Below are 18,415 nucleotides of genomic sequence, written 5' to 3' on the forward strand. Positions count from 1 at the left end.
GATTGCTTAGCAGTAAAAAACAATGCATTTTGGAATTTTATTCCAACATCCCCAATATTAAGCCAAACACCTACAATTTGCCAAACACAGACTTTGTATACACCAAAACAATATTTTTTTTATCTAGCATAGTTTTAAAATACTGCTTACTGTCCTGCTGAATGTTTTTTTTTATTTTTTATTAGTATACATAGTACAGGGAGAAACATGAAGTACATTTGCAAAGTTGAAGTCAGTCTTCCATACAAGTCAATATTTTAACAGAGGAGTGAGATCTAAGAACAAAATTGGGGAAATTGATTTTCCCCATTGACTTATATTAAAGAGGAGGCGATTGTGAGCAGGAGAGGCGTACAGTAAAGCCATATTGGGCTTAAAAAACAAAGAAAAATCTGGAGTCTCCAGCCTGAATTGGGTCTGTTGGCATGTATGGCCTTTCAGGACTGTCAATCTTATCAGCTCAATTGCAGTTCAATGCCATTTTCTTCATGCACTCATGAATGAGTTACACAATAGCAAAGGCTGAATGCTCATTATAAAAGTGCCAAACAGCAAATGGTCAACCTTTAATACCATTAAAACTGATAAAAAAAGTTTCATATTGATTTTAGAAGGATGGACTTTGTGGTAACCTGTCCAAACCCCTAACCCTTCACTAAAAAAGAAAAATATATTCCTTCCATGTTTAATTTTCTCCAGCTCATCAGTTGACTGTGGTGGTAATATCTGATTTTTACTATTTAAGACTACAAGGATTCTTTCTGGATTTTAACTGCAGCAGTGTCCGACGTTGCTTTGTGCAACCTTGATTATTATTGATTTAATTTATGACTGATTTAATATTTTTATCTGTGGTTTGTGTATAGCGCTCTGGAAGCTTCTCAACTGCTTCAGAGCAGCGAGGAGCTATGATTGGCAGTACAATACAGTTAGATACAACAGGGATTTGGCATGCCTATGGGTTTTTTAAACAATAGAGGACTAGCTGAGCTTTATGAAAGGGACTAGATGGGGCTTTTCAGATAGGATGAGGGATGGAGATTTCAAGAAGGGAGACTACAGCTTTCCTCTTAGAGGAGGGAGCTATTAGGATTTGAAAAGTAATGTGATAATCAAAAGGTGTACACAAACTTATTTTCAATGTTACATGGATGGATTTTTACAGATATTAAATATACTCTTTAGACAGGATGTCTGAATTAGGCTTTGCAGAGTGGGGTAGAGGTTTTCTGGATAGGAACTTGTAGATGGTCCTGGAAATGTCTTTGTTAAGGTGATAAGGGCAAGGCTTACAGAAGAGGTCTTCATGGGACTCTGGACAGTGCCAGATAGAGAAGAGGCACTGGCATCAAAATAAAAGTTGCCCCATTAGAGAAACAGAGCTAAAAAAGTGGCCCACATTTACAAATTGGGGAAGTTTTTAACTTTTAAAGACATACTTTGTAAGTGTTGTGCAAGATATGGAAGGTAGAACGGATTTGAGCTTGCTGCAGACAGCATTTGTTTAATATCAGGGAAATCAATAGTACACATTAGCCCAGCAGAGCATAAAACAGGCTAAGAAACAGCTATAAAAACGTCCCACATACAGACCTGTTAGACCAGCCCGCTGGGCACTGCCCGACTGCCCTATAGAAATCAATGTTAATAAAGAGAGTGTGACCTTAATGTTATCAATGTAAACCCAATGTAATGAAAGTTTAGTGTGCGTGCCACCGTTATGGAGCGTGATCAGACCCCTATCACTCTCTATGCAATAGAAGAATATGAGGAGGGTTGTGGAACACCACAGCCTGAGAACGGAGCACAGCGTGAATAGCCGACACTACACGTCTCAATGATTTTCAACAAGAAATTACTGCTCTTGACTCAAAGGGTCAAAGGCCCATGAATTTAATCATACCCTTATTTGAAGTATGAACTAAAAAAATGAAACGTGACACGATTTATAATCATCTTACCAGTCGGGGAAATCAGATGGAAATTACACTCCGAAATTACCTGTTCTTCACCGAATTTTTGAAACATCCCCTGAGGAAGGGTTCTTTGTCGAACCCGAAATGTATTGGGATCTGTATTTGAATTTTTTGACATTTTGTATCAGTTAATCGTTGACAGTGATGCAATTATACGATTTACGGAGAAGCTTTATCATATGAAGATACAATGAAATCTTAATATTGTGTTTCATATATGAAAATGAATTTTGTTTTTGAAATGGTTACAATTACCTAAAAAAGAGTATGATTAAATTCATGGGCCTTTGACTCTGAGTCAAGAGCAGTAATTTCTTGTTGAAAATCATTGAGACGTGTAGTGTCATCTATTCACGCTGTGCTCCGTTCTCAGGGCTGTGGTGTTCCACAGCCCTCCTCATATTCTGACTGCCCTATAGGACAGTCACACCCTTACTCTGGAGGTTTGTTTTCAGAATGGGGATTTGCAGAAAGTGTATAGATTGTTTGGACTGGACTTCAGAAATGGTGTGTGGTGAACGATTTGTAGAGTTGGGACAATATAACTTTCGACAATGGCTTTGCAGATTAGTCAGTATGGGAGTCTTAAGATGGGTGCTGGTTGTGGCTTTAAAGATGACAGTACTATAGAACTTTGAAGAAGTGTTTTGGGTGGGCATTTAAGGAGTTTTAGATTCGTTTTTTCAGCAGGGTGGGTGAGGATGTGAAAATAGGTTCTGAATTGGGTATAAAGAGGGTCCTAAATGAGGTCTTGCAGAGTGGTGTCTGGGTGAGGAATGGTAAAATCAGAACTAGAACTGTACTTTTCAGAATCAGGCCTAGCTGTTTTTGTCAGGGGGATCTGTATGGTGCTTTGCAGAGAAATTAGAGGTAGGGCTTTGCAAAGGGGGACTGTACTGGGATTATACATGTGTAGTTGACAGCTCTGTAGAGTGAGCCTCGGTGCGAATTTGCAGTACGCTCAGTATTAAACATTGTAAGGACAGGCCAGGATGCATCTTTGCAGAGGAGATCTGGATGGGGCTTTGATAAGGACTAGTATCAGGCTTTTGCCCAGTGGGAATTCCAATGTTTTGACAATTTAGAAAGCCTTACCCGTGTCTCAGTCTGAGCTTTCAAAGGTTTGAAGAGGAACCTGACCCACAAAAACGATCCCACCTTCAGAATATGCACTTTTGCCTCCTTGGGATGTAGGTTTAATTTGTGATCTGCCAGCTGAGCTCACCAACCCGGACATTTAGAGATCCCACCAGATGGTTCAGACCCGAAAAATGCCTAAAAGCTCCAGACAATTCCAGAGGCAAAAGAGACTCCTAGCACAGGATCTAGGATCCCACTCCTCCCTCACTGCATGCACCATGGTGGTGTCCTTGCTGATGCTGCTGTGATGCAGACAAAACGCTTGTGCTGTCCCGTGTCAGACATGAGTGACCCAGCCAAGTGTGTATGGAAATAGCAAGCCTGGGTTGCGGAGAATTTTATGGACAACCCTTCTCGATACTGAACAGTGCAGATCTCGGTGAACCAACTAGAAGTTCTGCAGCTGAGCCAAGAGTCTCCCTTGGTGTTGGTGCCACTGCTGTTGTACCACTTTAGGGCCCTCATTAGAAACCTCTGAATCATGAGCCTCTAATGACACAATTACATGCTGATTGGGCCTAGCACTGCATTTATGAAGTTTTACACTGCAAAGAAGTGAGGGGAGATTAGTGCGTTAATGGCGAAGCCCAAGTCGTGGAGAAGAGTACGGTAAGCCAAAGATATTCTTCGAACATTACCTAGGACTCCTCCTCCAGCCCATTCAAATATGGAAATACATGGACGGCCAAAACTTTAAGCTACCAGATTCAACAAATACACAGAATGGACTGGACCAGCTGCTGATGGGGACCTTCATATCCACCCCTTCCTCAAGAGAAGCAGTACACACCTGCTGAGGTATCTGGGCAGACTTAAAGGGTTGTCACCACTGGAAGTGCTGAGCTCGGAAGTAGTTCCTGAATGCGCTGTATTTCTGATGGATGTGCCCCGCAGGCAAAGCTAGGCAGGCACACCATAACCCTCCCATTCTTAAATGACTCCGGACAGGAGATGGCTTTTTCACTATAAAATCCCTCTATATCAAAGGACATTTATATCAGAGTGGCCAGACCATTCCTGTAAACAGCAGAAAATTACAGTTTACTGGGCCACAGTATTTGCAGAATTCAAGGTGCACTTCAAAATGTATTTTGTTGTATCCAGGCCACAACTGACCAATAGGAATTCTCTATGTGTTCCAGTTGGCTTACAACTGCCAGTCTTGCCAATATCCACAAGGCACTGACACAGCGACGGAGCAGGCATGTGGCTTTTGTCACACAGAAGGTGAGATTGCCTTCGCAATAGCCTTCCAGCCCATGGTGTCTACCATTTCTCAACCTCTGTCTACAGAGGCTGTAGGGGAGGCACTGGGGTTCAGTTTGGAACAGAGCATACAGCACCAGGCTCTGTCATTTTTAAGGAAAAAAGTTTGGTCATCACAGCAGGCTGTTGGTGTCAGGCAATTCTGGACTGTGGGGCGAGAAAAGCTTCTCCAGGCAGCCAAAGCAGGGTCCAGTAGAGCCTTGTTAAATATGGAGCAAGAGCTCTGCAACTCAAGAAGCAAAAGTGCCAGATTTTCATCCAAATTTGAGATGTAGAGGCACTCAGAGGGTAAAGTTAAATCCAGAACCTCTGTAGCTTTACTCACTAACTGTAGGCAAGGAAGATATTTCCTTTGTCGGAGCCCAAAAGGGGGTGAATGGATGTTCTGTTATGGAGAGGTGTCTTCGCTACTAGTGTCTACTGTGTCTACTAACAAGTCCACTGAATCATCTTTCATACACTCAAACCATAACAAACAAGGCTGTAGCACTGGTATCAGACATACAACTGCTCCTTCTAGACAGTTTTCTGGGTTCTAGGTGAGCCACTGTTCTTCAAGGCAAGTTCTGACAAAACTGGGAACTTTCAGACAACTTTGCAGGGTGTGCTACTAACAACTCTGAACCTGTTGCTGAAACCCGCCCTGGTGGTAATGTCATGGATCTCCTGGATGCACAGTTGATGGTACTACGTTCCACAACTTTCCTTATGTCACTGAGGATACCGCCTGCAGAAGCACAGCTGCCAGAGCCACCAAACCCAAAGAAGTGGATCCACCAATGGGGTATGGTACAGAGAGTACCAGAGGCATTCTACAGATGTCCAATAAGGCCTGATTTAAGGCCTCAACCTGCGCAAGGTTAGCAAATGTAGCCAGAAATATCAGTTGAATTTTTTGCATATTAGGAATCTACTTAATAGATGAGGAAGAGCTCAGAGGAGAACATCATCCAGACTTTCCTCAGAGAATAGGAGGGATTTTGCTTCCTACGAAGCTTTTTGGGAGATCGTTCACCATCAGGGAACCAACATGCAGAAGAATTGGTATGCTTTAGTGTGCTCCTCTGTGCTTTGGGAAGGATACCTTGGCTTCTAGGTCCCCAACAGCCTTCGGTCACATCAGGCATAATGAATTGCAGGCTGTGGGGTCATGGTTAGACCAAGACACCATATGCAGATGCCTCGAGAACCCAAAAAGAACACCTACTTGATAAACTTATGGAAGGGTTTGAACCCTGAAACCTTTGGAGGAGTCATTTGATCTAGTCTCTCAGAGCTAGGAGAAATCTGGTCAGTGAATCAGAGGAAGAGATCTCTGTACCATGTGGAGGAGGTGCAGAAAACTAGGGACGGACATAAGCACGCAGACTGGAGCATTAATTAGCTGGTAACATGATGTTCGGTGGGTTGACACATACTAGAGTCACGAGACACCACATGGTGGAGCAGTAAAGGAACTGATTTTTGTGGCTGTGGCTGGGGAGTAGGGGAGACATCTTTTCAAGACCAGTATGCAGCGTGGAAAGAACAATTTTAACGTTGAGGAATATGCAGGAACACATACTCAGAAATTAGCATTTTAGACAATTTCTTGAAACGTTTTCAGCAACTGCATAATTGCCCTCAGTAAACTTACCTTCTCTTCCATTAAGTCTCTGCCAAGATCTCTGCCAATATGATCCCTGCTGCTCCCAATGTGGTCTCTGCCACGGCCAACATGGTCTCTCCCACTTCCAGCGTGATCCCTGCCACCCCCAACATGATCTCTGCCCATGTGCTCCCTGCTAATGTGATCTCTGACACGGTCCCTGCTGTTGCCTTGGTCCCTTTCACTGCCAATGTGATCCCTACTGCTACCAAGGTGCTCCCTGGTGCCTCCATGGTCTCTGCTACTGATATGGTCTCTGCCATGGTACTCTCTGGCACTGCCAACAAGGTCCCTGCTAGTGCCAACATAGTCCCTGCTGCCAAGATCTCTGCTGAAATCCCGACTTCCGAGATCCCTGCTGCCGACTAGGTCCCTGCTGCTGCCAACAATGTCCCTGTTGCTGCTGCCGACGTCCTTGTTGCTGCTGCAGACGAGATCCTTGCTGTGAACAACATCCTTGCTGCTGCTGGACACAATTGGGCAGGATGTAGAAGTGATGGAGACTGTTTGAGCAACTGGAGCTTGAGTGTTCTGAACTGCACTATCAGCACTGCTGGACAACAAAAAACGATAAAATAAGTAAGGTTTGAGAAGACCACCATCACAACAATACTACTCAAGATATATTTATCACGGTATAAGATATAGATATTAGGCTTCATACCCCACTCTCTCCATTTCAGAAGTTGTTAACCAACATGGGAGATATTTACGACAAGTGAAAAACACCTACAATTATGCAAAATCTTGTAAATGTCTTCATGGATTCCGATCGAAGGGTATACCTCAAACTAAAATCACTATCCACATGCCTAACAAATATCCACTTATAAGGCTGTTATCTACATGTTGTCATGCATACCCATCAGAATGTTTTGTAGAATGTTTCGGAAAAAACAACACGGCAATTTATGATCTCATGTAATCTAATATAGAGGACAAAGAACCATAGATTAGATTCAGCCAATTCACTGTGTGAACAATACTTTCATTATTCCATGCAGGTGACGTTCAGGTAAGGAACTTTCACCATTTGTTTTATTTAAACTAACTGGTGCTGTACCATGTGGTGGTGAGGGAGTGGGTCAATAGGAGATTTTCCTTTTTTGCATACCAGACAGCACAATGCTATGAAGGGAAGAAACCCACTTTCTCCACATTTTTTTCTTTTTGCTTGGCCCCATACCTGCTGCCTGGTGACAGCTCCGTTGTTTATGGAAAGGGGAGATGGCCATATACATCTATGAAGCTAGGATGCATCACAGAAACAAAGCCACAGCAAGCCTCCATGTCTATGCAACTTGCTAGTGTAGCCTGTTTGGTTCAGGGTACTTCAGATAAAAAAAGATTTGTTTCTTTACATCAAAACATATATCTGCCTATCTACAAATGTATTTGCATTTTAATTTAAAAATAGTTTACAACTATTAGTCTTCACCTGGCATTGTGGAGTACAACATGTACTACTTTTCTTTAACCTGCACAATTGCATTTGAAGCTTTAGAAAGTTTCTGCATTCCATCAAAAGTGATCCCTCCACTTAGTGGGCTTCAAACACAAAGCTGTCCGCATTAAATGGGCAGGAACTGTCCCATACAGACAACCCGCATTTCTCAGCACAACACTTCTCAGGAGCAAACATGTACTCTGAATAATGACTGCCTTTAAATAATGACTGCCTTTACGTCTATATTTCCATTTTTCAGGCGGACTGTTCTCAGTCATCACACTGGATCAGGAAATTCAAAGAAAACTGAAACGGGTCTCTTGCACCGGCAGGTGGCTCTCCACTCAGCCTGTATGCCTAGCCCCACCACTAACAAGACATCACCGGGCCATAAAAGTACCATTCCAGCGCACCAACATCCCTTTGTCTGGTTAGAACATGTCCAACCAAATTGTTACTTATCTTCGGTAACTCTTTCTGGTGGATGCTCTACTGCGTATTCCTCATCTTTAGCATATCCCCAGGGTGCCAGGCTAGAATTTAAGAACTCTCCCACTAATGCTCCTGCATGCCAACAGATGGTGCCGCATGGCTCCGTAATGAGCCAATATAACCTGCAAGTGTAGCCTCATGTAAGTGCCAGTGTTGTGGGCTTACATCAGTTTCTTATGCATGGTCTCCTTATGCGCTAACAGACATAGGGTAGAAAAAATGGTCTCAGAATGTACGGATATGTAACTTGGGACCTTGTTAGATGGTTAAGAGGCTACTGCACTGAATGAAGAGGTGGGAAAGCAGTGAGGAATCTGCAGTCAAATATATATTAACCAGAAAGAGACTAGCCAAAGATAACTACAATGCTCTTTGGATTGATTCTTTTAACTGCAGATTTCTCTCTTTAGAATGTATACCATAGCAAAACCTCCAAATGGTGGAGGGTCTGGGAAAAGCACTTCGACCAAAACATCCTGCACGGACCTAGCGGTCAAGGAAGTAGTGTTTCTTGAACGTATGGACTAAAGTCTACATCACAGCCTGGCAGTTGTCTAGACTAGGCACCCTTAGTGCCAAAGCCACTGCAGGGGCTTAGACCCTAGTGAAATGCAAAAGCCAGCCCTCAGGGGGCTGCTTCTTGGCAAGTGTATAGCAGATTTTATTGTATAGAACTATCTACCTTGACAGCATCCTCTTTTGTAGAGCCTCTTTCTTCTTTGCCAGAGGAAAAACCCACAAAGAGCTGATCATCCACTTGGTCTTCTGTGCAGTTGATGCAAAAGCTCAGAGCCTGCTTAGGGTCAAAGACAATGGAGTCTTGTCATCTCTTTCAAGGGTTGAGACAGAACAAAACCACTCAGAGTATCGGATTGTAACTATGGAATGGAGTCATAACCTTTTGCACAAAAGGGTTCTCCGTACCAGTTTGTCCAGATGAATGTAATAAGCGCCTATAGTTCAGGTTAAGGGGCGTGCTGATGTAAAAACAATGAGACAGATGGTTTACAGCATCAACAGTCATAAAGAACAGGTGTGTATAAGCTTAAAAGGGGTGCACAACATGAGAAATGTCAAGACAAAGATCAGGTCCAACAGAGGCATACCAATAGGTTTGGGGGCAGCACAGAAGTCAAACATGTTACAAAGAGCATTATAACCAATGACTTAAAGACAGCACATCAAGTAAATACAGAAAGGGCTGAAAAATAACATTTCGTTATTCTTTCCGGCATGGCGTTGCTGCACTAAGGAAAGAAAAAGTAAAGACCATCAGGAAGTGGGGCTTGTAAAGGGTCTGTGTTGTGAACAGCAGATCAAGCAACATATTTTTCCCAGGCCCAGCACAGACTGACTTTGTGGAAGTGCTTCTGGCCAGAAGAATGACATCAATCACCTTAGTTGGTAAGTCAAAGTCCTTTACTTGTTGTTAGTAAAACTCAAATACATGGAGTAGTAGATTACGGAGATTTGGATGCAAGACCCTGTCATGTCACAGGCAGGAGGTCATCCCGAGGTGAATGCCTCATCGGATGACAAATACGCAGGCCAGAAACTCTGGATATCACCCTATCCTGGCTTAGTGTGAAGACAATGACATGGGCCCTGCCCGTCTTGATCGTCCTCAAAAAACGAGGAGGGAGAGCTAGTAGTGGAAAAGTATACAGGAATATGTCCTTCCATTCCAGCTGGACTTGGTCACTAAACAAACAAGGAAACTCCAATATGCATAATGGTTGACACTGCAAGTTTGATGGTGGCGACAAATCTAGCCAGGGTGTGCTCCACTGATTGAAAATGCTCTGCACCACATCAAGATAGAAAAGGTATTTTCCAGACTTTATTTTTGGTCCGTTGATGGTAAAACCGAATGAGGTTAGGAGTTTAGCCTGACGTCTTGAGGTTGTCTACATAGTACTGTGGCAAGCCCACCTTTAGCTGTGACCCAAAATACATTAACACGTACTTCCTACCTACAAAGAAGAGAAGTGCCACCATCTCCTCATTGGACACCCACGGAATCAAGGTACGGCCAAATGAGAGAAGGGTAAATCGAAAGTGCTCCTGGTCTACCTTGAATCGCAGGTAATGCCAGTAATGCATCCAGGAAGTTTGAGGACCCCATCTAGTCCCTTGCATTCAGAACTGACAGGATCCAAGCCAGAATGAACATTTTTAACATGCCCTTCCTCAGAAAGGTGTTCAAGGGGCAGAGACCCAGAACAGGCCCACGGTCTTCATCCGTCGGAATAAGGAAGCAGCAAAAATAACATGCCAACCTCCCCTCTCTTTATGTCCAGTACTCGCTTGATTACATCCTCGGACAACACAAGCTTGATTTCGTGCATCAAGATAGTAGAGTGCTCGTGTGATTCGCTACTACGTGGGCGAAATGTGCCTCCGAAGCAGCTTGGTAGACACTGTGAAAAGGTAGGAAGAATTTGAGGAATACTGCCCCCTCTTATTCGAATGGTGTCCATCAGCACAGTGACTCCAAAAGGACTGTCGACTGCTGCAGTGCCAGTTGAGAGGGCCAGCCCCGAGCACATACTTGGCTGTGTCTTGCCTATTATGTATCGTTTGGACCAAAGAGGCCATGAGGTCCTCCAGGGTGGCTGGCAAATTGTCACTAACCATGTCACATTATGCATGGGTGTGCCTAACCAAGAGACTAACCACACTTATAGATCTGAAAGGTAGTCTAGCCCAAAAAAACATCCTGTATGAAAAAGCAACATGTCTTTTTAGCTTACCTATCTGGAGAATTGGTTGAGAAGGAATTTGGATTGACCGTACTTGTGTAAGCCTGAGCTGTCAAGCTCACAGTTGTAGAGCACTTTATTAGGAAGTCCAGGTTACAGAGATGTCTACTAACCACAGTAGGGTCTTCATTACATGGCAATGACTACTAAATTGAAGCTGGCCTTGGATGAAGGATCTTAGTTAACACATTTTCTTACACTCAAAAGAGGGAAATGTCAGATCTAGTATTTCAGCTGCCACCTGGACTACCACCGCAAACAAAGCACTTTCCTCCAATAGTGGCCCAAGTGGAGAGCAAAGCTGGTTCAGGAGGTGCCAAGGACAATGGCATTTTGCATAACAGGAAAGAAAACAAGTTACTTACCTGTAACTACAGTTATCCAGTATTGGTATCTTTCATAGATTTACATGCCTTAATCATTCCCCATCGCCGAGGCGGGAGTCCCACGGTAAAAATATATATACAAAAGCAGTGCCTTAGTAAGAACTGTAGTAGGCTAAAAAGACAAGAGGGCCAGAAGGCCCAAAACTTTGTACCCTATCTACCTCATTATTTGAAAAGAACTAAAAAATAGTTCCAACCAATCAGCTGCATGCACCCTCTAGAACCTTTCCAGCAGAGGCAGTTCTCCTCAGATTTTCTTAGCACAAGTGAGAAGTAGGTATCCCAAATAGAGAACTGTGCTGCCGGGGAGAAGGGTGGGTGCATGTGAAACTATGAAAGAGACCAATACTGGATAACTGTAGTTACAGGTAAGTAACTTGTTTTCTTATCCAGTATTGGGGTATATTTCATAGATTCACATGCCTGAATCAGAATAGCAAGCAGTAAGCCCTATAATGACGTTTGCGGACAGTGGGAGACAGTGTATATACTCCCCAACACATCCGGGAAGGTTAGAATATTACCAAAATATAGAAATCAATCTTAAAATGAAATACTCATAGTACATTAACATACTGTGCAATACTATCCATCAATTAACAACTGATAACATAATAGAAACATTCATATTTGTACAAACATAAATGCAACATCAGAGACATTATAATTCTAACCTTAATTGAAGAAGATGTTGAAGAGCTTGTCCAACCTCTGCATCGTCCTGCGACGCAGACTGTAGGCAGTAGTACTTCGTGAACGTGTGGACATTCTTCCATGTCGCAGCATGACAGATGTTTTCCAATTTAACACCAGCAAATAATGCCGTAGAAGCCTCCATAGTTCTGGTGGAATGCGCTTTGACCTTTCTTTGTAAAGGTTTGTTGGCTTTATCATGGCAAAATTGAATAACAGAAGCAATCCATCTGGCTATAGTTGCCTTCGTTACAGCCTGTCCCAGTGTGGCATGACCATAGGCGACCAATAATTGACTGGATAGCCTAATATCCGTGGTCTTCTGGAGGTAACATTTTAGGCAACGTTTGACGTCAAGAGAGTGTAAAGCCCTTTCCGCCAGCGTAATTGAGTCCGGGAAGAAGGTTTTAAGCTTTACAGGCTGATTTAGATGGAATTGAGACGGTACTTTAGGGGTGAATTTGGGATTTGTTCGCACAATTTTTAGTGAAGTGCAAAAAGGGTTCCGAAATGGTTAAGGCTTGAATTTCCCCAACCCTTCGGGCTGAAGTAAGAGCTAATAAAATTGCCACTTTCCTGGTAAAAAATTTGAGCTCGGCCTTGTGAATCGACATAGTCTTCGGGGGAGGTTTAGATGAGGAACTTTTAGTAGACGATTCCTTGGTCACAGAAGATATTTTTGTTGTAGATATTTTAGAAGACACAATAGGTGAGGTAATAGCCATGGTAGAGACCGTAGTTGAAGAAATAGAGGCAGTAGAGGTCACAGCTACCGTGCGAGAAGACACCAGAGAGAGTCTTGACCTGGGCTTTACTCACGGTTCTGCTAGTTGAAGGCCTGATGGTCTCAGAGGACGGAGACGAGGCTGATAAATGGGAGATCTCCTTAACTGGTCAGAAGCTTCATGAGAGGATTTGTGGTGCTTCCTTCCCTCCGACGAAGAGCTGTCTCGGGATCTAGCTCTCTTGCTAGATGTTGAGGCCTTGTCATCCTCCTCAGCTGAAGAGGATTTCAGCCATAAAAGTACCCTTGCTTCCCTGTCTGTGATGGTTTTGGCAGGAAAGGTATGACACATTCCACAATCCTTAACAACATGGTTAGGATGTAGACAGTAGATTCAGTCCTTGTGCTGATCATCTACATGGACCCTCTTTTTATCACAGGTCCTGCAAGCTCTAAAGAGAGCTTTCTTGTCTGACATCTTGAAGGAAAAATGAAGAAAACTGAGTAGGCACTCAGGGAGACTCCCTTCCACAAGACGTGCGGTGAAAATCTGAGGAGAACTGTCTCTGCTGGGAAGATTCTAGAGGGTGCTGGCAGCTGATTGGTTGGAACTATTTTTTAGTTCTTTTCAAATAATGAGGTAGCTAGGCTTCTAAGTTTTGGGCCTTCTGAGCCCCTTGTCTTTTTAGCCTACTACAGATCTTACTAAGGCACTGCTTTTGTATATATATTTTTACCGTGGGACTCCCGCCTCGGCGACGGGGAATGATTCAGGCATGTGAATCTATGAAAGATACCCCAATACTGGATAACAATACATGATTTGTGTAATGACGGGCAACAATCTTTTTCCTTAAATGCCCTCAGAGATGGAGAGAAGCCTAACAAAGTTAAAGGAATGCATTGCAGAAAACCACCTTGGTACCTTAATGTCAGCACATAAACCACTCCTCAGTGTGGAGACGCAGGTGGCTGGTGAGGAATGAGCATATAGATCGAATATCCATCAGAGAGATCACTTATGAAGGGGAAGTAATGTTTTCTTATGATGTATAGACTTCTACCTGCAGTTTCCTCACTTCTTAAATTGACACCCAAACTGTACCCGTACTTGTAGTTGGGTTGGTAGGTCTGAGGGGACAACTGGCAAAATGGTCCACTACCCTGGCAATAACGTTAAACCACCCAACTTTAGGCACAGACAGACATGAAATGCATCCTAAGAGACGAGAACAATACTCAATAGATTTATAGCGTCCAAACAGCATCAGCACAACAAGGTAAAAACCAAACCAGAGTAACTTGCCTCTTAATATCTCTGGGCACTAGCTAACAACTGTAAAAAAAACATGAATTGGAGAAAAAGAGTAAAATGCATAGACAGTAACGTCCAACCCTCACAGAACCAACGGACCTAACAGGCATATAAAGAAAGGCCCAGAATGGGAAGGAAAGGGACCAAAATCACAACCACCTGAATAAGGAGGCAAGGGGAAAAAAAAAAGAAGTCTTAGCAAAACTACCACCTTCCGATACCAGAAGGACTCCTTGTTGTAATAGTGTGTAGAAAAAGGAAAATGCTACTTACTAGTATGCATCTGTTCTTGGCATGTAGAGCTGCAGAGTCTCACACTGAGCATTAGATCGCCACCTGGTGTTTGGATGATTGCATGCTGTTGACATCTTGGGAGAAGTCTTTGTAGTTACGAGATAGGAGACTCCTCCCTTGGACGATAGTGCGCATGGGCATCGATTCCATCCTTAAGATTGTTTTTTGCCATGATGGGAAATGATGAAGTTAGTAGAAAGGAAAAAGATGAAAAGCAAAGGAATCTCCACAGCGGATCCGAAAAGAAAAGCAGGCCTGTGGTGTGCGTGGAACTTTAGTTCGAGTTACTATTGAAAGCGGCTTATCAGGGACTGCTTTTCTACTTATTCGTCTTGAGACATCTCAATGGATATATATATATATATATATATATATATATATATATATATATATATATATATATATATATATATATATATATATCTAATGACGACAGTTTGATACTTTCTGGTTCGACACACTTCATGGCTCTTTATTTAGTCGCATCACAGAACCTCTGATTAGTAGCTGCACTTCTATATTGGTGCATCTCGTCCTATTCATTCATACTTTATACAGCATTGACAGTGGACTAATATCTTTTGAAATTTGCCCTGACGAAGCTCCCATGGTTGGGGAGCGAAACGCGTTGGCTGTCTTGTGCACTTTGAAAAAAAGAAAATAAAAGAAAAATCTATTTTTGCTAAATTCTGGTTTCTTGCAATTTACTTTGCATTTGGTGCTGCCTCCACTTTTTCTTCAGAAAGAAAAAAGATGTCAGTGTGTATATCTAAGTAAGATAGAACTGTAACAGATACAGGTCCCGGGGAGGCGTGTGGGACTCTGCAGCTCTACACGCCAAGAACAAATGCATACTGGTAAGTAGCATTTTCCGTTCGAGGCATATGAGCTGCAGATCTCACACTGAGCATAGATTATACAGCAGTATCTCCCCTAGCGGGGTCACCTGTATCTGTTGCAGTAGTTTGAAAAAGAGTTTTCAGGACAGCAAGTGCTGCAAGATGTAGACATATAGATGAGTATGCTAGATTACATCTTTGTAAGTGTAGAAGATAGCAAATGATATTCTGGATGGAAGCATCCAGGGGATTCATTTGATTACTGGTGCAGTAAATGGCAAATCTTTTCCATTTTGCAGCATAGCAAGCTCTAGTAGTAGGTCGTCTGGCTTCCTTTATGATGTTCATACAGTCTGTTGGCAGGTTAAGGTAACCATACTCTAAGACTTAAGGAGCCAGATCGCCAGATTCAGTTGACTTGGATCTGGATGTCTGATCTCTCCATGGTTCTGCGTTAACATGGATGGGGACAGGCACAGTCTTTGGTGTGGAACTAGAGAGAGTTCTAGCAGCCTTGTGAACCACAGTTGGCGTGCCCAGGTGGGAGCTACTAAGATTAGTTTGAGAGACTGTTGTCAGAGCTTGCCTACTACTAGTGGGATAGGCAGAAAAGCGTACACAAATCTGCCTGACCAGTTCATCCATATCGCATTGCCTTTGGACAACGGGTGTGGAAACCTGGCGGCAAAGGTTGGGCATTTTGTGTTTTCGTGTGTGTTGAACAGATCTATGTCTGGTTGGCCCCACTTGTGAAAGAATGGTAGAAGAACTTGCGGATGTAGTTCCCATTCGTGAATCTGTTGTGTCTGTCTACTTAAGAGATCTGCAATCGGATTGTGAACTCCTGGAAGGTGTTCGGGTAGTAGATATATTCTTTGTGGAATGGTCCATCTCCAAATGTTCTGTGCAAGCTGGGACAGTTGCAGAGAATGTGTGCCTCCTTGTTTTTGGATGTAGTACATGGCTGTCATGTTGTCCGTCCGGATCAAGACAGCTTTGTTCTGTTTATGTACTTGGAAGGATTTTAGTGCTCTAGATGATTGATGTGGAGCACTTTTTGTTGAGTGGTCCATCTTCCCCGAGTTGTATGGTCTAGGAGATGGGCTCCCCAGCCTGTCAGATGCGTCTGTTGTAAGTACTATCTGTGGAACAGGTTCGAGGAAAGGCAGCCCTCTGGACACAGTTTTGGTGTTCCACCACTGCAGAGAGCGATGTGTGCGGCTGTCCACCAACACCAGGTCTGTAAGTTGTCCTTGAGCCTGATTCCACTGATGTGCTAGACATTCTTGTAATGGACAAATTTGAAGCCTTGCATAAGGTACAATAAAAATGCAAGATGCCATCATGCCTAGGAGTTGCATGAACACACTGACTGGGAGAGAGTGTTGGTCTTGAAATGTTGTGACTACGGCTTGAATGCTCTGTATTCTGGCTGGACTGGGATAAGCTAGAGCTGTAGAGGTGTTCATTGTAGCCCCGAGATATTGGTGTATATGAGAGGGCTGGAGATGCGACTTGGTGTAGTTGTGCAATGTTTGAATTGTCTGACGAGTGTGTTGGACACATTGATTTTATGACCTGGCTTTTATCAGCCAGTCATTTGGATATGGGAAGACATGAATGTGTTGTCTTCTGAGATGTGCTGCTACTACTGCTAGGCCCTTTGTAAACACTCTTGGCGCAGTTGTGACCCCGAATGGAAGGACTTTGAACTGATAGTGTTGTCCTTCTAGTACAAACCTTAGATACTTCCTGTGAGAAGGATGTATGGGAATGTGGAAGTAGGCGTCCTGGAGATCTAGTGTAGAAAGGAAATCGCCTTGTAACAGTGGGAGCACTTGTTGTAAAGTGATCATGTGAAAATGATCGGTATATATATATATATATATATATATATATATATATATATATATATATATATATATATATGTATGTTGAGGGGCCTGAGATCGACAATTGGTCTTAGTGTCCCGTCTTTCTTGGGTATTAAGAAATACAGCGAATAAACCCCTGTTCCTTGATGTTGTAAGGGAACTATCTCCATTGCGTCTTTTTTGAAGCAACGAGAGAACCTCTTGTTTGAGTAGCGTGAGATGTTGCGTGGACACTGGACTCCGTCTGGGTGGTATATGTGGAGGGGTAGCTGTAAGTTCTAGGCAGTAACCATACTGGATAATTTGTCTCACCCACCTGTCTGTTGTGATGGAATTCCAGACAGGTAGGAACTATGCTAATCTCCCCCCGACAGGAGTGGAATGCTGTTGAGGGAGCGGAAGGAAGTCACTGTTTTGTGGTAGGAGAGGTTCGATTGTTATTACCTCGACCTCTTCCCTTATTGTGGTTTCCTCTGTAGCCTCCTCTAACATATCCTCTATTGGGGGATGTTTGTGTATTGGCTTTAAAGAAAGCTGAATTGTCTGCTCCAGTCTGTTTGGAGGCTCCTCTGTAGAAGGAGCGACAAAAGGAGCCTCGTGTTTGTGTGGACTGTAAATCTCCCATAGATTTGGTAGTGTCAGTGACCTTTTTCATCTTTTCAAGTGCTATGTCTACAGTGTGCCCAAAAAGCTGCTGTTGATTAAATGGCTGGTTTAAGATAGTAGTCTGGACCTCTTGTTTACAACCTGAGATGCGTAGAGTCTAAGGAGGACGCTAGTATTTACTGCTCGAGATGCAGTGTCTGCTGCATCAAGTGCGCATTTGATTGATGCATTGGAGATTAGCTTACCCTCTTGGATAAGATCATTTGCTTGTGCTTTATATTGGTCAGGTAGATGCTTTAGAAGTGTTTCTAACTGATCATAATGGGCCCTGTCATACCTTGCTAGGAGCGCTTGTGTGTTAGCTATGCGCCAGGTATTGCTTGATTGGGCACCTATTCTCTTACCTGAAGCGTCTATCATTTTAGATTCTTTATCAGGAGGTGGCGCTTCACCTGAGGTTTGGGAGTTGGTGCGCTTTCTAGCGTTGGAAACAACTAGAGAATCTAAGGGTAGCTGTCCCTTAATATAGGCAGGATCTGCGGGGCAGGCCTATATTTCTTTTCTATTCTGTTTATGATCCTAGCACGTACAGGATCTTTGAACACTTTGGGGGCATGCTTGATGACCCCTTAAATCATGGGTAGTATTTGAACTGACTTTTGGGATTGTTCAAAAGTATCTAGTAAAAAGTTCTCCTTTGCCTCATCTGAGTGCATTGTGACACCATGATAGATGGCAGCTCTATTGATTAAATGTCCAAACCCAATATTTTCTTCCTGAGGAGATGGTTTTGAGGGGTATGGATGTGGATCTAGGATGTCCGGTACATCTTGTGGGACCGGGTACTCCCAATCAGGTGGATCATTTGGGTAGGTAAAAGGGTCATTTGGGTCACCACCCACATGATATCATTTTTAAGTGGTGAAAAATGAGGAGGAGAATTTTGAGGTAGT

The 18,415-nt window shown here is 43.2% G+C and overlaps 1 protein-coding gene across 5 annotated transcripts in view; it reads right to left on the reverse strand.

The window, feature by feature from the left end:
* Positions 1 to 18,415, reverse strand: part of RBBP6 (RB binding protein 6, ubiquitin ligase) — a 418,994-nt gene that overhangs the window by 165,532 nt on the left and 235,047 nt on the right. For 4 of the 5 annotated variants that reach the window (XM_078664819.1, XM_078664818.1, XM_078664817.1 and 1 more), the window contains exon 11: positions 6,019 to 6,583. In XM_078664819.1, coding sequence (XP_078520945.1) covers positions 6,019 to 6,583 — 565 coding nt within the window. The remainder of the gene's footprint in view (positions 1 to 6,018; positions 6,584 to 18,415) is intronic. The other variant, XM_078664816.1, reaches the window with a different exon arrangement.

This window comes from Lissotriton helveticus, chromosome 10 (assembly GCF_964261635.1).
Source record: "Lissotriton helveticus chromosome 10, aLisHel1.1, whole genome shotgun sequence".
Lineage (NCBI taxonomy): Eukaryota > Metazoa > Chordata > Amphibia > Caudata > Salamandridae > Lissotriton > Lissotriton helveticus.